Below are 25,266 nucleotides of genomic sequence, written 5' to 3'. Positions count from 1 at the left end.
GCATACGCAAAAATATAGTTCTAATCATTTCAGCAAAGCGCTCAAAATCCTCATCATCCTTTTTCTTGGATGGTTTGGGAGGAAAAGGCATGGCTTTCTGAACCCAAGGTTCTCTTTCTTTACCATGTTTCCTAGCAACAAAGTCTTTCTTATAATAACGTTGATTCTTTGATTGTGGGTTATCAAGATCAACAACAGGTTCAATTTATACATCATTATCATTACTAGATTGAGCATTAATATGAACATCATCATTAACATTTTCATTAGGTTCATGTTCATTACCACATTGTGTTTCAGCATCAGACATAGATATATCATTTGGATTATCAGGTGGTTCAGCAATAGGTTCACTAGAAGTTTGCACAGTTCTGTCATTTTTCTTTTTCTTCTTTTTAGAAGAACTAGGTGCATCAATTTTATTTCTCTGAGAATCTTGCTCAATTCTCTTAGGGTGGCCTTCAGGATACAAAGGTTCCTGAGTCATTCTACCAGTTCTAGTAGCCACTTTAACAGCATGATCATTTTTCTTACTATTCATCTCATTGAGCAATTCCTTTTGAGCTTTAAGTACTTGTTCTACTTGAGTGGTAACCATAGAAGCATGTTTGCTAAGAAGTTTAAGTTCACCTCTAATGTTAGCCATATAATCACCCAAGTATTTAATCATATCAGCATCTTGTTTTAATTGTCTACCAAAATAAGCATTGAATTATTCTTGCTTAAATATAAAATTATCAAACTCATCCAAGCATTGGCTATCAATCTTAGTAGGAGGGATTTCAGCTTTATCATATCTATAGAGAGAATTTACCTTTACTACCTGTGTCGGGTTATCGAGGTCTGGAGGTTCTTCAATAGGTAATGGATCAAGATCATATGTTTCTTCGACAGGCGGTAAATTAAGACCATGTATTTCTTCAATAGGACGTAAATTCTTAACATCTTCAGCTTTAATACCCTTTTCTTTCATAGATTTCTTTGCCTCTTGCATATCCTCTTGTAGCGACCAGACCTCAAACGGTCCAATCTCTGTGCTCTGGTGTCATCCCTGAATCAGTAATGCTGGCACCACACAGTACTTGAAGGATTTATAACAGAGTAGCAATCATACACTTATTACATTGAGTTTCTCAAAAGAGAACTTATACAATAAATATGGCTTAATGCCATCTAATAATGATAACAGCAGAAGGCTTGGAAGATAAGTGAGTCCATCAACTCCAACGGCATCACTGAGTATAGAACCACGACCTAAAGGCACCTTAATCGTCATTTGAAAAGTCTACAATATTAACGTTGCAGCCCAAAATGGGTCAACACATGGAATATGTTGGCAATGTAACACATAGAGAGTAATGGAATGAAATAAGCTATTCTATATGCATATATGGCTGGTGGAAAGCTTTATGGTTACAGTTTTGCGTAAAGCCAATTTTCCCTACTACAAAGGAATAAATTTTATTTAACTATCATGGTAGTTGTTAAACATTGAGAATGGTTGACAGCATTCTCAATCCCATTTAAGCATCATCATTAAAAACCCAACAATTAACTTTAGAGTAACATGATGAGATTCACATGATAATCCAGGTACTAGATACTCAAGATGTCCATAACTGGGGACACGGCTAATCATGATTAGTTTGTACACTCTGCAGAGGTTTGCGCACTTTTTCCCACAAGACTCGATCTCCTCCGTTGGTTTTCTCGCACTGCATGGTGTTTGAGAAACGGATGACCGAGACATAGTCTTTTATAAGCGCTAGCACCTTACGAACGGGTAGACCGTACCAACCTACATCCCCTACATCTGCTAGTCTACCACTGTAAGAGTTCGCACGACTTAGTCAACTATGCTAGAGCCCATAGTAGCTTGTGACTGCACACAGAAGTTTCTAGTATGAATAATCTCATGATCCCTTTGAGCCTGGGTGGTGGTCCAAAAAAAAACAGGCAATCGCTGGAATACTCAGGTGCCTCAATCCACCCAGATGTGTGTTTAGGTTGCCACCTTAAATAAACCATTAATTAACAATCTCACACCTGTCATGGATACACTCACCCAATCCACGTCTACTAGCATAGCATGGCATAATAAGTAAACGTAAGAGTAACTCCCAAAGGTTTGATAATAAATAGGTACTAGGTTCTGCCTCAACTACTTCCCAAACCCACAATTTAATTAGATCCTAATCATGCAATGTGTGAGGATTGGAACTAATGCAATAAAACTGGGTAGTAGGAGGTATGATCAAAGTGTTACTTGCCTTGCTGATGATCCGGGAAACCTAGCGATTCGAAGTAGCAAGCGGCGCACTCCGGGTACTCTATCGCAAACAAACAATCATACAATAAGTACTCAACTAATGCACAGGTAAAACACCAACAAAAGATCTAACCAGAAAGTTCAATTTAAGAACTCCGGTTGGCAAAAAGAATCAAAACAAACGAAGCAACGAAGACAAACGGCAAAAGAAACAAGCTTCATTTACTATTCTGGATCTAGGGCAATTTTTACAGTGGCAAAAACTTGTTTGAGTTGGTTAAATGGAAAGAGGGTTTCGAGACGAAACTCCAGGCGCTTGAATCGCCTGATTCCGATAAACGAGCGAAAAGTTAAACTAGAACAAACATCGGATCAGAGATCGCGATCAGAAAACCGCGGATTTAATCCGAGAAAAAGAAAAACGACGAACAGTTAACGAATGAACGTTCGTTAACAGAAACTAAACGAAAAACGCGTTCGTTAAAATGAATGGACGAGCGGGCGCTTGCTAAATAAATAAACCGGAAAAAACCGATCTATTTATTAAAAAAACGAAAACTAGGGTTTTCAAAAAAACCGAATCGGTTTTTTCTCAAAAACCGGCCGGCGGCTACCTCGGCGGCGGCGGCGGCTCTCCGGCGGGGCTCCGGTAGGGCGACGGATGGCGCGAGGCGGCGGGGCGGCGGCTCCGGGCGGCGCGGGGCGGCGGCAAGCGGCGTGGCGGCGGCAGGCGGCGTGCGGCAGCGGTGGCGGCGACGTGGGGTTTGCAGGGGGGTGGCGGCGGTTACAAAGGGGCGGGGAAGGTCGACTTGGGGGAGGGGTCGACTTCGGGAGGCGTGTCCTCCCTGGACACGGCGGCGGCGATCGGGACTCCGGTCCCGATCCGGCTGGAGGCGGCGGCGGCTGGCTGGGCCGGCCCGCTCGGCTGGTCCCTTGGCCCAGTCAGGCGCGGGTTTTTTTTAAACAATTTCGCTGCGCCTAAAAAAATTTAGAAAAATAAATAAAAATCTAAAAATGCCAAAACAAATTTTCCCCGTCTAAATAAAATGTTTAGAACAGGATGAACATTTTTTTGGCTCTAAATGCAATTTTTGAAAACGTGCATTTTTTCCTAAATTCAAATAAAATAGCAAATAAAACCAAAATAAAATCTTATTTGATTTTTTATTAAATACTCAATATTTCTTTATTTTGGGAAAGTCATTTTATTCCCTCTCTCATATTTTGATAGGAAAAATAAATGAAGATAAAATAAATAAAATCAAATGATCCTATTTTCAGAATTTGTGAAAAATTCAAATATGAAAATAACGAAATCCCCAACTCTCTCCGAGGGTCCTTGAGTTGCGTAGAATTTATAGGATCAAGTAGAAAAGCAATAAAATATGATATGCAATGATGATCTAATGTATAACATTCCAAATTAAAAATTTTGGGATGTTACACCTCTGGACTGAGAAACAGAACACCTCTCTTCTTCGGAGACGGTTTAGGAATAGGATCATTAATTGGAGCAGGAGCTGGCTCAAGAGGTGCCCAATTATTTTCATCAACATATTATTCAATAAGATTTCAACTTCATCCGGTGTTCTTTCCCTGAAAAGAGAACCAGCACAACTATCCAAGTAATCTCTGGAAGCATCGGTTTGTCCATTATAAAAGATATCAAGTATTTCATTTTTTTAAGAGGATGATCAGGCAAAGCATTAAGTAACTTGAGAAGCCTCCCCCAAGCTTGTGGGAGACTCTCTTCTTTAATTTGCACAAAGTTGTATATTTTCTTTAAAGCAGCTTGTTTCTTATGCATAGGGAAATATTTAGCAGAGAAGTAATAGATCATATCCTGGGGACTACGCACACAACCAGGATCAAGAGAATTAAACCATATCTTAGCATCACCCTTTAATGAGAACGGAAATATTTTAAGGATATAAAAGTAGCAAGATCTCTCATCATTAGTGAGCAGGGTGGCTATATCATTTAATTTAGTAAGATGTGCTACAACAGTTTCAGATTCATAACCATGAAAAGGATTAGATTCAACCAAAGTAATTATATCAGGATCAACAGAGAATTCATAATCCTTATCAGCAACACATATAGGTGAAGTAGCAAAAGCAGGGTCAGGTCTCATCCTAGCATTTGGAGATTGCTTATTCCATTTAGCTAATAACCTTTTGAGTCATATCTATCTTTGCAGGCTAAAATAGCTAAAGAAAGCATCTTGATCAAATAAATAACCCTCTGGAATAACAAGTGATTCTTCATCATCACTTTCATCTTCATATCAGATTCAATATTTTCAATCTCTCTAGCCCTAGCAAGCCATTCCTCGAGAAAATCACTAAGTGGCATAGTAGTATCAGGCATAGAGGTAGTTTCATCATAAGTATCATGCATAGCAGAAGTAGCATCATCAATAACATGCGACATATCAGAACGAATAGCAGAAGCAGGTGTTGGTGTCGCAAGCTTACTCATAACAGAAGGTGAATCAAGTGCAGAGCTAGATGGCAGTTCCTTACCTCCCCTCGTAGTTGAGGGATAGATCTTAGTTTTTGGATCTCTCAAGTTCTTCATAGTGTCCAGCAGATATAAATCCCAAGTGACTCAAAGAATAGAGCTATGCTCCCCGGCAGTGGCGCCAGAAATTAGTCTTGATAACCCACAAGTATAGGGGATTGCAACACCTTTCGAGGGTAGAGTATTCAACCCAAATTTATTGATTCGACACAAGGGGAGCCAAAGAATATTCTCAAGTATTAGCAGCTTAGTTGTCAATTCAACCACACCTGGAAACTTAGTATCTGCAGCAAAGTGTTTAGTAGCAAAGTAATATGATAGTGATGGTAACGGTAACAAAAGAGTAATGAAAGCAAAGTAATGTTTTTGGTATTTTGTAGTGATTGTAACAATAGCAACGGGAAATTAAATAAGCGTAAACCAGTATATGGAAAGCTCGTAGGCATCAGATCAATGATGGATAATTATGCTGGATGCAGTTCATCATGTAACAGTCATAACATAGGGTGACACAGAACTAGCTCCAATTCGTCAATGTAATGTAGGCATGTATTCCAAATATAGTCATACGTGCTTATGGAAAAGAACTTGCATGACATCTTTTGTCTTACCCTCCCATGGCAGCGGGGTCCTAATGGAAACTAAGGGATATTAAGGCCTCCTTTTAATAGAGAACCGAAACAAAGCATTAGCACATAGTGAATACATGAACTCCTCAAACTACGGTCATCACCGGTAAGTATCCCGATTATTATCACTTCGGCGTTAACGGATCATAACACATAATAGGTGACTATAGACTTGCAAGATAGGATCTAGAACTCTCATATATTGATGAAAACATAATAGGTTCAGATCTGAAATCATGGCACTTGGGCCCTAGTGACAAGCATTAATCATAGCAAAGTCATAGCAACATCAATCTCAGAACATAATGGATACTAGGGATCAAATCCAAACAAAACTAACTCGATTACATGGTGAATCTCATCCAACCCATCACCGTCCAGCAAGCCTACGATGGAATTACTCACGCACGGCGGTGAGCATCATGAAATTGGTGATGGAGGATGGTTGATGATGACGACAACGACGAATCCCCCTCTCCGGAGCCCCGAACGGACTCCAGATCAGCCCTCCCGAGAGGTTTTAGGGCTTGGCGGCGGCTCCGTATCGTAAAACGCGATGATTTCTTCTCCCCTATTTTTTTCTCCCCGAAAGCAGTTATATAGAGTTGGAGTTGGAGTCGAGGGGTCTCCAGTGAAGGAAATATGCCCTAGAGGCAATAATAAAGTTATTATTTATTTCCTTATATCATGATAAATGTTTATTATTCGTGCTAGAATTGTATTAACCGGAAACATAATACATGTGTGAATACATAGACAAACAGAGTGTCACTAGTATGCCTCTACTTAACTAGCTCGTTAATCGGAGATGGTTATGTTTCCTAACCATAAACAAAAGAGTTGTTATTTGATTAACGGGATCACATCATTAGGAAAATGATGTGATTGACATGACCCATTCCATTAGCTTAGCACCCGATCGTTTAGTATGTTGCTATTGCTTTCTTCATGACTTATACATGTTCCTATGACTATGAGATTATGCAACTCCCGTTTGCCGGAGGAACACTTTGTGTGCTACCAAACGTCACAACGTAACTAGGTGATTATAAAGGAGCTCTACAGGTGTCTCCAAAGGTACATGTTGGGTTGGCGTATTTCGAGATTAGGATTTGTCACTCCGATTGTCAGAGAGGTATCTCTGGGCCCTCTAGGTAATGCACATCACATAAGCCTTGCAAGCATTGCAACTAATGAGTTAGTTGTGAGATGATGTATTACGGAACGAGTAAAGAGACTTGCCAGTAATGAGATTGAACTAGGTATTAAGATACCGACGATCGAATCTCGGGCAAGTAACATACCGACGACAAAGGGAACAACACATGTTGTTATGCGGTCTGACCGATAAAGATCTTCGTAGAATATGTGGGAGCCAATATGAGCATCCAGGTTCTGCTATTGGTTATTGACTGGAGACGTGTCTCGGTCATGTCTACATTGTTCTCGAACCCGTAGGGTCCGCACGCTTAAGGTTTCAATGACAGTTATATTATGAGTTTATGAGTTTTGATGTACCGAAGAAGTTCGGAGTCCCAGATGAGATCAGGGACATGACGAGGAGTCTCAAAATGGTCGAGACGTAAAGATCGATATATTGGACGACTATATTCGGACATCGGAAAGGTTCCGAGTGATTCGGGTATTTTTTGGAGTACCGAAGAGTTACGGGAATACGTATTGGGCCTTATTGGGCCATACGAGAAAGAAGAAAAAGGGCCTCAAGGGTGGCCGCACCCCTCCCCTTGGTCTGGTCCGAATTGGACTAGGGAAGGGGGGCGCCCCCTTCCTTCCTTCTCCTTTTCCCTTCCTCTTTTCCTATTCCATATGGGAGGTGGAATCCTACTAGGACTAGGGAGTCCTAGTAGGACTCCACACTTGGCGCGCCCCCTCCTAGGGCCAGCCTCCTCCTCCCTTGCTCCTTTATATACGGTGGCAGGGGGGCACCTCTAGACACAAGTTGATCCATGCGATCATATTCTTAGCCGTGTGCGGTGCCCCCTTCCACCATAATCCTCGATAATATTGTAGCGGTGCTTAGGCGAAGCCCTGTGACGGTAGTACATCAAGATCGTCACCACGCCGTCGTGCTAACGGAACTCTTCCCCGACACTTTGCTGGATCGGAGTCCGGGGATCGTCATCGAGCTGAACGTGTGCTAGAACTCAGAGGTGCCGTAGTTTCGGTGCTTGATCGGTCGGGCCGTGAAGACGTACGACTACATCAACCGCGTTGTGCTAACGCTTCCGCTGTCGGTCTACAAGGGTACGTAGATCACACTCTCCCCTCTCGTTGCTATGCATCACCATGATCTTGCGTGTGCGTAGGATTTTTTTTGAAATTACTACGTTCCCCAACAGTGGCATCCGAGCCTAGGTTTTATGTGTTGATGTTATATGCACGAGTAGAACACAAGTGAATTGTGGGCGATATAAGTCATACTGCTTACCAGCATGTCATACTTTGGTTCGGCGGTATTGTTGGACGAAGCGGCCCAGACCGACATTACGCGTACGCTTACGCGAGACCGGTTCTCCCGACGTGCTTTGTACAAAGGTGGCTAGCGGGTGACAGTTTCTTCAACTTTAGTTGAACCGAGTGTGGCTACGCCCGGCCCTTGCGAAGGTTAAAACAGCACCAACTTGACAAACTATCATTGTGGTTTTGATGCGTAGGTAAGATTGGTTCTTGCTTAAGCCCGTAGCAGCCACGTAAAACTTGCAACAACAAAGTAGAGGACGTCTAACTTGTTTTTGCAGGGCATGTTGTGATGTGATATGATCAAGACATGATGCTAAATTTTATTGTATGAGATGATCATATTTTGTAACCAAGTTATCGGCAACTGGCAGGAGCCATATGGTTGTCGCTTTATTGTATGCAATGCAATTGCGCTGTAATGCTTTACTTTATCACTAAGCGGTAGCAATAGTCGTGGAAGCATAAGATTGGCGAGACGACAATGATGCTACGATGGTGATCAAGGTGTCGCGCCGGTGACGATGGTGATCACGACGGTGCTTCGAAGATGGAGATCACAAGCACAAGATGATGATGGCCATATCATATCACTTATATTGATTGCATGTGATGTTTATCTTTTATGCATCTTATTTTGCTTTGATTGACGGTAGCATTTTAAGATGATCTCTCACTAATTATCAAGAAGTGTTCTCCCTGAGTATGCACCGTTGCGAAAGTTCTTCGTGCTGAGACACCACGTGATGATCGGGTGTGATAGGCTCTACGTTCAAATACAACGGGTGCAAAACAGTTGCACACGCAGAATACTCAGGTTATACTTGACGAGCCAAGCATATACAGATATGGCCTCGGAACACGGAGACCGAAAGGTCGAGCGTGAATCATATAGTAGATATGATCAACATAGCGATGTTCACCAATGAAACTACTCCATCTCACGTGATGATCGGACATGGTTTAGTTGATTTGGATCACATAATCACTTAGAGGATTAGAGGGATGTCTATCTAAGTGGGAGTTCTTTAGTAATATGATTAATTGAACCTAAATTTATCATGAACTTAGTACCTGATAGTATCTTGCTTGTTTATGTTTGATTGTAGATAGATGGCCCGTGCTGTTCTTCCGTTGAATTTTAATGCGTTCCTTGAGAAAGCAAAGTTGAAAGATGATGGTAGCAATTACACGGACTGGGTCCGTAACTTGAGGATTATCCTCATTGCCGCACAGAAGAATTACGTCCTGGAAGCACCGCTGGGTGCCAGGCCTACTGCTGGAGCAACACCAGATGTTATGAACGTCTGGCAGAGCAAAGCTGATGACTACTCAATAGTTCAGTGTGCCATGCTTTACGGCTTAGAATCGGGACTTCAACGACGTTTTGAACGTCATGGAGCATATGAGATGTTCCAGGAGTTGAAGTTAATATTTCAAGCAAATGCCCGGATTGAGAGATATGAAGTCTCCAATAAGTTCTATAGCTGCAAGATGGAGGAGAACAGTTCTGTCAGTGAGCATATACTCAAAATGTCTGGGTATAATAATCACTTGATTCAATTGGGAGTTAATCTTCCAGATGATTGCGTCATTGACAGAATTCTCCAATCACTGCCACCAAGCTACAAGAGCTTCGTGATGAACTATAATATGCAAGGGATGAATAAGACTATTCCCGAGCTCTTCGCAATGCTGAAAGCTGCGGAGGTAGAAATCAAGAAGGAGCATCAAGTGTTGATGGTCAATAAGACCACTAGTTTCAAGAAAAAGGGCAAAGGGAAGAAGAAGGGGAACTTCAAAAAGAACAGCAAGCAAGCTGCTACTCAAGAGAAGAAACCCAAACCTGGACCTAAGCCTGAAACTGAGTGCTTCTACTGCAAGCAGACTGGTCACTGGAAGTGGAACTGCCCCAAGTATTTGGAGGATAAGAAGGATGGCAAGGTGAACATAAGTATATTTGATATACATGTTATTGATGTATGCTTTACTAGTGTTTATAGCAACCCCTCAGTATTTGATACTAGTTCAGTTGCTAAGATTAGTAACTCGAAACGGGAGTTACAGAATAAACATAGACTAGTTAAGGGTGAAGTGACGATGTGTGTTGGAAGAGGTTCCAAGATTGATATGATTATCATCGCACACTCCCTATAAATTTGGGATTAGTGTTGAACCTAAATAAGTATTATTTGGTGTTTGCGTTGAGCATGAATATGATTTGATCATGTTTATTGTAATACGGTTATTCATTTAAGTAAGAGAATAAATTGTTGTTCTATTTACATGAATAAAACCTTATATGGTTACACACCCAATGAATATAGTTCGTTGGATCTCGATCGTAGTGATACACATAATCATAATATTGAAACCAAAAGATGCAAAGTTAATAATGATAGTGTAACTTATTTGTGGCACTAACGTTTAGGTCATATTGGTGTAAAGCGCATGAAGAAACTCCATGCTGATGGGCTTTTGGAATCACTTGATTATGAATCAGTTGATGCTTGCGAACCATGCCTCATGGGCAAGATGACTAAGACTCCGTTCTTCGGAACAATGGAGCGAGCAACAGATTTGTTGGAAATCATACATAATGATGTATGTGGTCCGATGAATATTGAGGCTCGCGACAGGTAACATTATTTTCTAATCTTCACAGATGATTTGAGCAGATATGAGTATATCTACTTGATGAAACATAAGTCTGAAACATTTGAAAAGTTCAAAGAATTTCAGAGTGAAGTGGAAAATCATCGTAACAAGAAAATAAAGTTTCTACGATCTGATCATAGAGAAGAGTATTTTAGTTACGAGTCCGGCCTTCAGTTAAAAACAATGTGAAATAGTTTCACTACTCACGCCACCTGGAACACCACAGTATAATGGTGTGTCTGAATGTCATAACCGTACTTTATTAGATATGGTGCGATCTATGATGTCTCTTACCGATCTACCACTATCATTTTGGGGTTATGCATTAGAGACAACTGCATTCACGTTAAATAGGGCACCATCTAAATCCATTGAGACGGCACCGTATGAACTGTGGTTTGACAAGAAACCAAAGTTGTCGTTTCTTAAAATTTGGGGTTGTGATGCTTATGTGAAACAAGTTTCATCCTGATAAGCACAAATCCAAATCGGAGAAATGTGTCTTCATAGGATACCCAAAGGAGACAGTTGGGTACACCTTCTATCACAGATCCGAAGGCAAGATATTCGTTGCTTAGAATGGATCCTTTCCAGAGAAGGAGTTTCTCTTGAAAGAAGTGAGTGGGAGGAAAGTAGAACTTGATAAGGTAATTGTACCTTCTCCCTTATTGAAAAGTAGTTCATCACAAGAAATCTGTTCCTGTGACTACTACACCAATTAGTGAGGAAGACTAATGATGATGATCATGTAACTTCAGATCAAGTTAATACCAAATCTCGTAGGTAAACCAGGAGTGAGATCCGCACCAAAGTGGTACGATAATCCTGTTCTGGAAGTCATGTTACTAGACCATGACGAACTTGCGAGCTATGAGGAAGCGATGATGAGCCTAGATTTTGCGAAATGGCTTGAGGCCATGAAATCTGAGATGAGATCCATGTATGAGAACAAAGTATGGACTTTAATTGACTTGCCCAATGATTGGCGAGCCATTGAGATTAAATGGATCTTCAAGAGGAAGACGGACGCTGATAGTAGTGTTACTATCTACAAAGCTAGAATTGTCGCAAAAAGGTTTTCGACAAATTCAAGGTGTTGACTACGATGAGAGTTTCTCACTCGTATCTATGCTTAAGTCTATCCGAATCATGTTAGCAATTGTCGCATTTTATAAAATCCGGCAAATGGATAAACAAAACTACATTCCTTAATGGATTTATTAAAGAAGAGTTGTATATGATACAACCAGAAGGTTTTGTCAATCCTAAAGGTGCTAACAAAATGTGCAAGCTCCAGCGATCCATTTATGGACTGGTGCAAGCCTCTCAGAGTTGGAATAAACGCTTTGATAGTATGATCAAAGCATATAGTTTTATACAGACTTGCGGTGAAGCCTGTATTTACAAGATAGTGAGTGGGAGCACTACAACATTTCTGATAAGTATATGTGAATGACATATTGTTGATCGGAAATAATGTAGAATTATTCTGCAAAGCATAAAGGAGTGTTTTTAAAGAAGTTTTTCAAAGAAAGACCTCGGTGAAGCTGCTTACATATTAAGCATCAAAATCTATAGAGATAGATCAAGACGCTTGATAAGTTTTTTTAAATGAGTACATACCTTGACAATATTTTGAAGTAGTTCAAAAATGGAACAGTCAAAGAAAGAGTTCTTGGCTGTGTTACAAGGTATGAAATTGAGTAAGACTCAAAGCCCGACCACGGCAGAAGATAGAAAGAGAATGAAAATCATTCCCTATGCCTCAGCCATAGGTTCTATAAAGTATGCCATGATGTGTATCAGATCTATTGTATACCCTACACTGTGTTAAGCAAGGGAGTACAATAGTGATCTAAGAGTAGATCACTGGATATTGGTCAAAATTATCCTTAGTGGAATAAGGAAATATTTCTCGATTATGGAGGTGACAAAAGGTTCGTCGTAAAAAGTTACGTCGATGCAAGTTTTGACACAGATCTGGATGACTCTAAGTCTCGATCTAGATACATATTGAAAGTGGGAGCAATTAGCTAGAGTAGCTCCGTGCAGAGCATTGTAGACATAGAATTCGCAAAATACTTACGGATCTGTATGTGACAGACCCGTTGACTAAAATTATCTCACAAGCAAAACATGATCACACCTTAGTACTCTTTGGGTGTTAATCACATAAATGATGTGAACTAGATTATTGACTCTAGTAAACCCTTTGGGTATAGGTCACATGACGATTGAACTATGGGTGTTAATCACATGGTGATGTGAACTCTTAGTGTTGAATCACATGGCGATGTGAACTAGATTATTGACTCTAGTGCAAGTGGAGACTGAAGGAAATATGCCCTAGAGGCAATAATAAAGTTATTATTTATTTCCTTATATCATGATAAATGTTTATTATTCATGCTAGAATTGTATTAACCGGAAACATAATACATGTGTGAATACATAGACAAACAGAGTGTCACTAGTATGCCTTTACTTGACTAGCTCGTTAATCGAAGATGGTTATATTTCCTAACCATAAACAAAAGAGTTGTTATTTGATTAACAGGATCACATCATTAGGAGAATGATGTGATTGACATGACCCATTCCATTAGCTTAGCACCCGATCATTTAGTATGTTGCTATTGCTTTCTTCATGACTTATACATGTTCCTATGACTATGAGATTATGCAACTCCTGTTTGCCGGAGGAACACTTTGTGTGCTACCAAACATCACAACGTAACTGGGTGATTATAAAGGAGCTCTACAGGTGTCTCCAAAGGTACATGTTGGGTTGGCGTATTTTGAGATTAGGATTTGTCACTCCGATTGTCGGAGAGGTATCTCTGGGCCCTCTCGGTAATGCACATCACATAAGCCTTGCAAGCATTGCAACTAATGAGTTAGTTGTGAGATGATGTATTACGGAACGAGTAAAGAGACTTGCCGGTAACGAGATTGAACTAGGTATTAAGATACCGACGATCAAATCTCGGGCAAGTAACATACCGATGACAAAGGGAACAACGTATGTTGTTATGCGGTCTGACCGATAAAGATCTTCGTAGAATATGTGAGAGCCAATATGAGCATCCAGGTTCCGCTATTGGTTATTGACTGGAGACGTGTCTCGGTCATGTCTACATTGTTCTCGAACCCGTAGGGTCCGCACGCTTAAAGTTCGATGACGGTTATATTATGAGTTTATGTGTTTTGATGTACCGAAGGAGTTCGGAGTCCTGTATGAGATCCGAGACATGACGAGGAGTCTCGAAATGGTCGAGACGTAAAGATCGATCTATTGGACGACTATATTTGGACATGGGAAAGGTTCCGAGTGATTCCGGTATTTTCGGGAGTACCGGAGAGTTACGGGAATACGTATTAGGCCTTATTGGGCCATACGGGAAAGAAGAAAAAGGGCCTCAAGGGTGGCCGCACCCCTCCCCTTGGTCTGGTCCGAATTGGACTAGGGAAGGGGGGCGCCCCCTTCCTTCCTTCTTCTTTTCCCTTCCTCTTTTCCTATTCCATATGGGAGGTGGAATCCTACTAGGACTAGGGAGTCCTAGTAGGACTCCACACTTGGCGCGCCCCCTCCTAGGGCCGGCCTCCTCCTCCCTTGCTCCTTTATATACGGGGGCAGGGGGGCACCTCTAGACACAAGTTGATCCACGTGATCATATTCTTAGCCGTGTGCGGTGCCCCCTTCCACCATAATCCTCGATAATATTGTAGCGGTGCTTAGGCGAAGCCCTGCGACGGTAGTACATCAAGATCGTCACCACGCCGTCGTGCTAACGGAACTCTTCCCCAACACTTTGCTGGATCGGAGTCCGGGGATCGTCATCGAGCTGAACGTGTGCTAGAACTCGGAGGTGTCGTAGTTTCAGTGCTTGATCGGCCGGGCCGTGAAGACGTACGACTACATCAACCGCGTTGTGCTAACGCTTCCGCTGTCGGTCTACAAGGGTACGTAGATCACACTCTCCCCTCTCGTTGCTATGCATCACCATGATCTTGCGTGTGCGTAGGAATTTTTTTGAAATTACTATGTTCCCCAACATCCAGGGGGCCCACGAGGTAGGGGGCGCGTCCTAGGGGGGCACCCTCATGAGAAGGGTGTGGGCCCCCTGGTCTTCATCTTTGACGAGGATTTTTTTATTATTTATTGTAAGATATCCCGTGGAGTTTCAGGTCATTCCGAGAACTTTTGTTTTCTGCACATAAAACAACATCATGACAATTCTGCTGAAAACAATATCAGTCCGGGTTAGTTCCATTCAAATCATACAAGTTAGAGTCCAAAATAAGGGCAAAAGTGTTTGGAAAAATAGATACGTTGGAGACGTATCAAAGAGCAAGCGCACGAAGGCGTACACGGCGGCCGAGGACAAGCTTCTTTGCGAGTGTTGGCGAGACATTGGACAAGACCCCAAGACGGGCGCCGAGCAAAAGCATTCAACCTTTTGAATTCGTGTTCACCGAGAGTTTCATGAGCGCAAGAAGTTTTCGCCTTACCAATTTGTGAGCACACGCGGGTGGGTCTCCATTTTCAAGCGGTGGAGGGTGATCCAACAAGAGTGTAACAAGTTTTGCGCTACTCTTTAGAGCGTCAAGGCCCGCCCCGTGAGCGGCATCAACATGCAAGACATGGTATGCTAGCAAGCCGCCCTCTTTTGTGTCATCAAGTTCATCCTTTGCGTGTTCATTTGCATATCACTTGCCCATATGCTTGCATGGAAACATTTTGTAGGGATTTCAAGCTTTGGAGGCATTCAAGGTTCAACACAATGGCAAGTGCTTCAACCTCTTCCATTGCTATCGGGTCATCAAGGACGAGGAGAAGTTTAAGACGCAATATGCCGCACTCAAGTCGCGTGGGGGGGAAGAAAGCCGTGGAGGATGTTGGGGAGGTCGAGCCGGCACGGCCGCAGGGGAAGACCAACTCCAAAAGGAGGACAAGCGAGACGCGGCCATCAACGCCTTGATCGCAAGCGTGGACGGCATGATGAATAAGAAGGACTCAAGGGAGGAGGAGCGCCGACGTTTCAAGGCGGAGCAAATGGACGCTTTCATGGAGATCCAAAGAAGGAGGCTTGAGCTGGACGCCGACAAGCAAGCCAAGATGTTTCAGCTAGAGGCGGAGAAGCAAGACAAGATGCTAGAGATCGAGGCCACCAACGCCAAGACCAAGGCGAAAGAAGTGGCTCTCGCGAGCATGATGACCGGGGTAAAGATCATGAAGATGGATCTCAACACCGTGTCGCCAAGGAAGAGGCCGTGGTTCGAGAAGATGCAGACCGACATGCTCAAGTTCGACGACGAGTGATCTATGACGATGAGCGCCATCTTTTTTGTATGTCGGCATGACCACGACGTGGTCGAACTTAAGTCTCACCCCCTTTTTTGTGTGCTCGCATGTGTACCGGCCGGCTGGCGAGTGCGCCAGCATGAACTGTGGCGATATTTTCTGAAGCCGGCATTGTATGCCGGTGCTGGCATGATGCCGGCATGAGACATGACCGTTGGAATAATCGGTCGCGGGCGTTTAAAAAAAGTTGAATGCGAACATAAAATGAGTCGACGCGTTGGGCGCAATGCCGACCCAAATACAAAATTAAGCGGACGCCGGATGGACGGTCGACCCAAACAAAAAAAAGACAAATACGTTATCCATTTGGGTCAGTCCATTGAAATTACTCTAAAATAAGACCATCTAATCAATCATTTTAGATGCCCTTAGCCAAAGAGAAAGCGCGCGCGCAATCACACAGCTGCAAATTATTTTAGATGCCCTTAGACTGATTATAATGGGGAGTATCATATACTAGTATCATGCATATGATACTAGTCTGTAATACTACATCTTTAATGCATAGTATCATATGTTAGTATCATATAACACTATTTATTGCCATGCATGACACAAAAGTAGCACATACACTAGTAGAAAAAGAGGCTTCCGTCCAGCCCCATTAGTCGCGAAACTGTAGGAACCGCGACTAATGAAGTCTTTAGTTGCGGTTCGGCAGATGAACCGCGACCAAATGCCTGGGCCCAGGGCGCTCGCGGGCTTTAGTCGCGGTTGGCCAGGCCAACCGCGACTAAAGGTGCCCAAAGGCCTTTAGTCGCGGTTGGCCCTAAAGCTCCTCCCTTTTAGTCGCGGTTTGTGGCACGAACCGGAACTAATGGGGTTGAGACCTTTAGTCCCGGTTCGTGCCACGAACCGGTACTAAAGGTCCCATTTTCAAACTCTACCCCCCCCCGGATCGCCTTTTCAGTTTTAAAAAAAATAAAAGAAAATAATGGAAATGTCAAAAAAATAAAAGAAAATAAGTTTCTCATGTGATATGTGGTCTAGTTGTTTGGAAAATTTGCAAATGTGAATTTTGACTTTATTTGCAAAATCTCTCTGAAATTTGTAAAAATGGGCATAACTTTTGCATACTAACTCGGATGAAAAAGTTTTTTATATGAAAAATCATCTACTCGAAAAGTTACATCCAAATTTAACGGGGTAACCCCGTTAAACATTTTCAAAATCCTCAAAAACCTAATAGAAAAAAAGTTACGGGGCTTGTAAGATCTAGAGTGGAAAAAATTGAAAAATATTCAAACAGTGGGCAAACTATGGTCAAACAATGGTCAAACTAATTATTCTAGAATATTAGTGTTACTAAATAATTATTTTAATTATTTCAATTTTGGTCAAATCTGGTCAAACTGTGGTCAAACAATGGTCAAACTAATTATTCAAGAAATATTATTGTTACTAAATAATTATTGTTTTTTAAAACAATAGTTTCAAACTCAAACAGTGAAATGTGTCACTTCATGCTCAAGCAAAATTCCTGAAGGTTAATAGGATTGACATCTTATTATTGTCAGGAAAACAACAAGTGCAGACTTGGAGCGTGGGAGAATAGAACCCGGAAGTTAAGCGTGCTTGGGCTGGAGTAGCGAGAGGGATGGGTGACCGGTTGGGAAGTTAGATGATTTGGAATGATGAGGGGTGATAAAAGAATAAATTGAGAAGTGATGAGGGGTGGTGATTAGAGACTAGAGGTTAAAATAATTCAGAAATTTGAAAAAAAAAATTCAATTTTTTTTTTCAAAAACCTGTGGCGGCCTTTAGTCGCGGTTAGCCACAAGAACCGCGACTAAAGGTCCTCCGCCCACGTGGACGGGCCTTTAGTCGCGGTTCTTAAGCAACCGCGACTAAAGGGGGGGGGGGCTTTAGTCGCGCCCGTCTGGTCGCGGTTGCGCAACCGCGACTAATGGCAGTTGCGAACCGCGACCAAAGACCCTTTTTCCACCAGTGATAATTTAATATGATACGGTATCATGATATGATACTCAAGCCTCTCTTTCTTCATTTAATTTTGTGTCACTTCATCAAAATTGCTTAGTTGATATGCATGATACTAACTACAGTACGCATACTTCCATTACGGGGTAGCAGCTAGAGAGAAAGCGCGCGCGCAATCACACAGCCGCAAAACCCAATGACGAGGGGTAGCTGTTGGAGCGAGACGCGCGGGAGCGGGGAGTCCAAGTGCAACGAAAAAGAGCCATGCACGCACGCACATCTCCTTGGTCGAACCGAGCCTCTCGTGACCGCGCGCTCCTCGTTTCCCCCTTTTTTTTTTCATGCAACGCACGGCACGTCGGTACGTACTACGTACTTACCCGCTTTGCTTGGCCTGGAGCGGCTGGGCAGGTCTGTGGATATCGGGTATAATTGGTTTGCTATCAACATTTGGCATTGACAATATTTGGCAAACCGATATTTGGCAAAATTCAAAGTTGCCAACATTTGACAATGTTTTGTGAGAGTGGCGGCGAAAATTGGCAAGCAACCAATCTCTAGCCAACATTTCGCAATTGCCATAATTTGGCATGACAACTTTTGGCATCAAACCAATTATGCTCATCGCCGCGCACAGTGCGGCAGCATGCGGTACAGTCACACCACAGTACCCGTGATCGATCGTTTTCTTTGCTCTGACTCTGAAGAAATTTCATTTTGGTTTCTGCAAATCTTTGTTTTTGTCGTCAAGGACATGCTCACTCCACTACTTGTTTAAGATACAAAGAGAGAAATGGTCATATACGTACTCTTGGCTCTTGGCCGATACAACTGTCTTTCTACTTGAACCGGCATTTGTTTCTGATCTGCTGTACGTGGGGGATCGCTGGCAGTTATTATTACAAACAACGTTGTGTGTGTGTGTGTGTGTGTGTGTGTTGACAATTTTGAGTGCCAGTTCAACGACCAGCGCGGCCATTTCCGTAATTGATTGCAAGTTGCGACCATGCATGGATGGTGTTCGCTCGCAAATTCAGTAATTGATTTTGTGGAAGCAGGGTTAGTACCACTCCACTATCATTATTCATTACTCTCTTTTTTGCAAGTGCATTATTCATTACTCGTGGCCGAGAAAATCCGAGCAAGTCAATCTGCTAACTATATGCACAAATCATGTGCAACTGTCTTAGGCCTTGGTCGAAGAAGGCGTAGACGGCGGTCCACGTCGTTTCCCCCTTGGGGGTGATGCCTTGGAGGTCCGATCTCTCGTCAGTTGGTGGTGGCTCCCGCGGCTTTCTTAGCTTCACCGTTGGCTTGGCGAGTGTGCAGTCTCGGGACTAGAGTGAAGGTCGGACGGTGACTCCATAAATCTCCTAAGTGTGGTGTTGGCTTTGGTCGCTTGGGCGGCAATGCCATCAGTTATGATGGTTCGCGGCCTCGAGGCCGGTGTTAAAGTCAGAGCGGCGACTTCGGAGACCTACATGAGGGTGTTGCTTTGGTCGGTAGGGCGATAGAGACATCCATTTGGCTGGTGCGCAACCTTGGGGTCGGTGTGGACGTCGGAGCGGCGGCTCCAGGAACCGGGTGTTGGGTGGTAGGGTGTCATATATTGTCACCAAGGTGGTGATGTCGTAGACTCGGTTGGTGCGCAGCCTCGGGGCGGGTGTGTGGCTTGTCACAAATATATTGGTTTTCGGTCGGTTTTCCTTGTAAACCGGCAATTCTCCTTTTCTTAATGAGAGAACCGCGCGCTAGCTCAGTGGTAATGACGCTGTCTTGCGATTCCAGGGCAGCCGGGTTTGATTCCCTCAGGGTCGAATATTTCAACCGTGTTTCTCGTCTTTCTATAAAAATATGCCCGAGGGTGCTCGCCCCTCTGGTCTCGTTCGTTTTCTCCTTTTCTTAATGAAAAGGTAGAGTTTCTACCAGTGTCTCGAAAAAAAACTGTCTTAGGCCATGAGTTGTCATTTCTTTTTCATGCATTCTAAAAATAGCGCAATCGACTAGTTATATTTTCTTCATAACTAATGAATATTAGCCATTTTGAGTGCCTGCAACGTGTTTCCCTGTTTCGGCATCGTCAGGCATTATTTCTCTTTCTAAAACAAGGCAAAAGCCACACACAACACGTCTTGCTTCGTACCCGTTAGCCCCGGGGGACACAAGGGTGCTTAGCTAGGGTTTCCCCTGCTTCTTGCTGGCGCCGCAAATGGCCCACCTCATCTCTTTTAGTCCTAGAACCATGGAAGCACAATGGATCCCGATCCTTGTCGTGAGACACAAGGGCGCCCAGCTAGGGTTTCCCCTGTTTTTTTTTAATTTTGTTAGGTTTGTGACATGCTTAGAAAGACGAGGCGGCGGTGACTTCCTGAAGATCGAATAAGCTTCTTCCTGGCTACCCTGTCGCGGTGGTGCTGCTAGCATTATCCGAGGGCATGTGGAGGTGTGTCTCCGGCAGATCTCATAGGATTCGCTCGACATTTTGTCTTCGGTGGATCCGATCTTCGTTCGTCCATGTCCATGTGTCTGCAGGTTGGACTTTTCTGATCTACAGTTCTCTTCATCGGTGGAGGTTGTTGTTGTGGTGCGTTTGTCCTATGGGAACTTAGCACAACGACTTTTCTGACTGTCTACTACACCAGAGTTTATCCGGCTCCGATAAGGAAAGGGCGATGACGTTGGCGCGCATTCGGCTCGCTCCAGTGCTTGTAGTTGGCGTTAGGTGGTCTACGGACCTGAATGCTTTTTTTTTACTTTTGATGTTTTTGTACCACCTTAATACAGTAGTTGATAAACAGATCGTAAGTTTTCTTGAGAAAAAAAACAACGCAAAAGCTTTGCCAAAGAATTTATGTACAAGAAAGAGGACAAGTAACCAGCCTGCGATTTTCAACAGTTTGGAGAGAGAAAAATATAGAAGCAATGGCACCACTGCAAGTTGAGACCATGCATGCATAAATAACGGGCCTATCTCGACAATGGCGGCAATTAGCGCTATTCTTCCTTCTGATTGTGTTGTCGCGGAGCTTGAATGTTTTAGGGCGTAGCGTGACGGTGTATTCAGTTGTTTCAATGTTCTCTTCTGGTAGCATAGTCTTATGAGATCTGGTTATTCTGGGATCGGTGTTGTATGAGGGCTACTTCACCATCTTATATCGTTGGGCCGTATACTTTGTTCGAGTGTTGCTTTGTATGTAAAGCGGGACGAAAGTCACTTTCGGTAATCCTTGAAATTATGATTTACGCGTATCGCAAACACTAGTACTAGCTAGCTTGCTGCTACTACTATTACTCGTGGATAAGAAAATTCGAGCAGGTTGATGAGGTAGCTGCCACCTTCCCAAGCTACATTAAGATCTCGGTCACGGGTCACGAGCATGAGACGTTGAGGCCCTGTATAGCTCAGCACTAGCTGAACCAAGTAACCGTTAGCTAATCGTAGCCATATGAATGTTGAGAGATGTACAGCTTCCAAGTGATCTCTCTCGCCTTCTTAATTATGAATGTCACGAGCAGAGACTAGCTACCGACTCGCCCTCTCCACACGTATCCGCGCCGCTCCGTGAGCGGCGAGGTGGATGCATGCGTACCCTACCCCTCGACGGTATATAAAGCTCGGCTCCTCCTTCTCATTGATATTCAACTCACACTTGCAACCGATCAGAGTTCACTAGCTGCTAGCTGCTAGACGTCAGCTGCTTTGATAATCAGCCAGAGCTTTCCAGTTAGTTTGTGGTTGGCTTCTTGCATCGAGGGTAGCTAGATCGATCGATGGCGCCTAATGGTGACGCGGCGGTGGCGGCGGCGGAGGCGGTGCCGATGGGGCGGCCGAGGCAGCAGCAGAAGCCGCGGAGGATCTCGATGGAGGGGCTCCAGCGCGCCATGTCCGACCTGGCCCTGGAATTCACCAAGAAGGCGGCCGTGCTGGACGCGGCGGCCAGGCTGCCGGCGGTGTCGGAGCAGGTGGACGACGCGCGCTGCGAGTGCTGCGGCATGACGGAGGAGTGCTCGGCCGAGTACGTGCGGCGCGTGCGGGAGCGGTACTGCGGGCGATGGGTGTGCGGGCTCTGCGCGGCGGCGGTGACCGACGAGGCGGACAGGAGCCGGAGCACCACGGAGGAGGCGCTGGCCGCGCACATCGCCGTGTGCGGGCGGTTCAACCGGCTGGGGCGCGCCAACCCGGTGCTCATGCAGACGGAGGCCATGAGGGAGATCTTCAGGAAGAGGGGCAAGTCCAACAGTCCCAGGGACGGCGCGAATGCCGGTGGCCTCGCCAGGAGCTCCAGCTGCATGTCGGCCATCACCAAGGACCTCAACTGTACCATTAAAAAATAGTCAGGGAGTGTCCGACGTCTTTTCCGGCTGGCTGGGCAGGCCAACGCAAGAGGATCGTGAAAACTACGTATATCTCATAAAGCTATGTATGTACATACAGCTCAAGCTCAGTGTGGAATCATCAGTGGTATATGCTGTATGATATTCGGAAGTAAGGTTTAGCTAAACAAAGAAAAAGAAAAATTCAGGTACTATTGGTAAAGGGCTCGTTGAGAACGAAGGAAATTTGTCCACCTGTAAAGCCTTTCGGGCTTGTTTTTGTTTTTGGTTTATACAGGGTAATAACATATGTGTATGTGTGTCAGATTGAACCTGTTGAAGTATATACAGTTTGTGAGGCTTGGTTCAGAAGGAGAAAAAAGAATCAGATATTAGTAAGAGACTGTTTCAGAACGAAGGAAGTTTACATGCTTTATCGTTGAAGTTTTTTCCTTTTGCCCTCTACGATCCGTTTGCTCTCTAACATGTACTCCCTCCGTTTCATAATGTAAAACGTTTTTTTAACACTAGTGTAGTATGAAAAATTGTCTTACATTATGAGACGGAGGGAGTATGTATAAAATTTATCTTTTCAAGGCAACAAGTGTATATACTCCCTCTTTCATAATGTAGTGCATATAGATTTCTTGAAAAGTTAATCTCAGTAAACTTTGACCAAGTTTATAGAGAAAATTGTTTACATCTAGAATATCAAACATGTACAGTATGAAAATATATCCCATGCATGATGTATATGATGATATGCATTTGATATTCTAAATGTAGATAGTTTTCTCTATAAACACCATTAAACTTTGCAAAGTTTGACTATTGAAAAAAAATGTCAGCACTACACTATAAAACAAAGAGAGTATTATATATGCTTATGGAATTTTTTATGTGAATCTTGGTAGAATGTTTCACCAATAATTTCATCTCCATTGTGCTATGGCGTGCTCCAGTGCCACGGAGGTCAAACTATTGTTGGTCATAATTTTTTAAGTATGTTGTTAATTTTTTACTTTTATAAGGATTTATTTGTCCATCCTAAAATCACGTCTGTCAAGATTGATGACATTGAACATAATAAAGTATCTATATCAATATAAAAAGACCCAAAGGGATAGATCCAATTAATCTCGGCCATCAAATCATGTCAATCCGACGACCTAGACTGCTTCAATGTCGAGCGCTCAACACGTTTAGTGTGCATTTAATTTTATGCCAAATATAGTGCTAATCACATAATAACACGCAAATAATATCCTACTTAATATTTGCATGCATTTAATATACTTCCAAATTAACATGCATTGCACATACACATTAACTAGTCTCAACAAGATAGAGAATTTCCCACCTCTCCTTTTTGTTTGGATGAGATAAAGGGAGGCTTTCTGAGATGAAACGTAAGGCCATGTACAATGGTGCTATCTTAGAGGTGCCACATAGGATACATCTTGACGTGGAGGAGAGATGAATAATAGAAAAGGCTTGCCTTCTCTTATTTAAGAGATGATCTCTTAGTACAAGATGTCTCACTGCGTTTTTAGGAACCCACTGTAGGCATGCTTTTTATTATCATATCAAAATTACATGCAAGGCCTAAGATAAGACTAGCATATCAACCATTATACATTCCCTTAACAAAGTTATTGGTAAATAGGGTCACCACCATAATTTTATCTGATATTCTGGGGAGATATTAAAAATCTAACTGAACTGTTTTGATGGTTTTCATGAAGGGAAAATTTGATAATGAGAGACCTATTTTCCCCAATCTCCCTGCCATCCCATGTGAGATGGGGGACCATCTAAAGTTTCCTTCGCGCCACACACAATTGTCATATGTAATGCGCTCCAAAAGGCGGCCCCAAGTAGTCAAATATGGAGGCTAGGAGACCAAATATGAAGGACGCTCCCTAAATTTTGATGACATGGCATGGAATGACGACTCCACTTTAGTGTGTTTTTGGGGAACAGTCGTCATATTTGCAGTTAGTATGGCGTCCGGGCCATTATGATGACTCGGCTAGAGTTCTCTTAGCGCTTTTAGCTGGAAGATGATGTCTACCACTCAAACAACTCTCATAAGATATATAAAATATGAAAGGGGTTATATGTATTACTTCAAGAAACAACTTAATTAAAAAAAATAAGATTTGCTTAAAATTTATTATAAATGCCATATGATAAAGTTAAATGGACCTTTTGTATTTACATTCTGCAATGAAACTTTTAGGAATTGTTTGGTGTGAGTGGATAATTGGAGTAGTGGGGGGAGGGAAAGTGCCATTAAATTGATTGATATTGTGGGCCCTTACTTAATTTTAAGCTAGATCATTTGTAAATTGTTTGACCTCATTGCTATTGGGCTAGCCTTGCTTATCAAGAAAGCACACAATCAAAACATTGTGAAGGGATAGTTCCTCATCTTGTTGAAGATGTCCTATCAGTCCTTCAGTATGAAGATGGTACCCTTTTTTTGCTGTGAGATGATTTAAAAAATACTAGAAAAAATAATGTTTATTTTCTATGTTTTGGAGTAAATCCGAGGCTTGAAAATAACTTCCACAGAAGTGACATACAACCCCCGCAAAAAAGAATGCATACAGAGATATTTTCACATGCACTGTTGAACGTGGATGTTGTACATGCACATGCGGGTACATGAGTTATCATAATCACAATCTGAGACACGTGCTTAAAAATTTAGAGATTTTTTTATTTTCCATTATGCCACGTGGGTTGCATAGAAAAGTCAAATCAACATGTACCTCACCCATCTATGTAGATGTAGCCTTTCCGCACTAGCTTTGCTCATGTTGCTCGAGTTGTCGTCTCGCTCCTCACGCACAACAAAAGCTTTCATCCATTTTGAAAGTGCATCTAATCCTCGGATGGTTTTGATGATTAAAAACAATATATATCACATTGAACTAATGCCTATTCAAAATATTGACCATGTATTAGAAAAATGCTAAACATGTATTAGAAAAATGTTCTTGACATATACAAAAAATATAGAAAGAAAACCAAAAAAACTGAAAACCGAGGAAGAAACAAAATAAAAAAAATTAAATTTGAAAAAA

At 42.7% G+C, this 25,266-nt stretch overlaps 1 protein-coding gene across 1 annotated transcript; it reads left to right on the top strand.

Annotated features, from left to right (window-relative positions):
- Positions 1-21,531: 21,531 nt before the first annotated feature.
- On the top strand, positions 21,532-22,458 carry LOC123058088 (uncharacterized). The gene has a single exon (XM_044480911.1). The coding sequence runs from the start codon at positions 21,632-21,634 to the stop codon at positions 22,193-22,195; it is 564 nt and encodes a 187-aa protein (XP_044336846.1). The 5' UTR covers positions 21,532-21,631; the 3' UTR covers positions 22,196-22,458.
- The last annotated feature ends 2,808 nt before the right edge of the window (positions 22,459-25,266 follow it).

Source organism: Triticum aestivum, chromosome 3A (assembly GCF_018294505.1).
Source record: "Triticum aestivum cultivar Chinese Spring chromosome 3A, IWGSC CS RefSeq v2.1, whole genome shotgun sequence".
Classification (NCBI taxonomy): Eukaryota; Viridiplantae; Streptophyta; class Magnoliopsida; order Poales; family Poaceae; genus Triticum; species Triticum aestivum.
The sequence above is the reverse complement of the archived record's forward strand: the minus strand, read 5'-3'. Positions and strand labels throughout refer to the sequence as shown.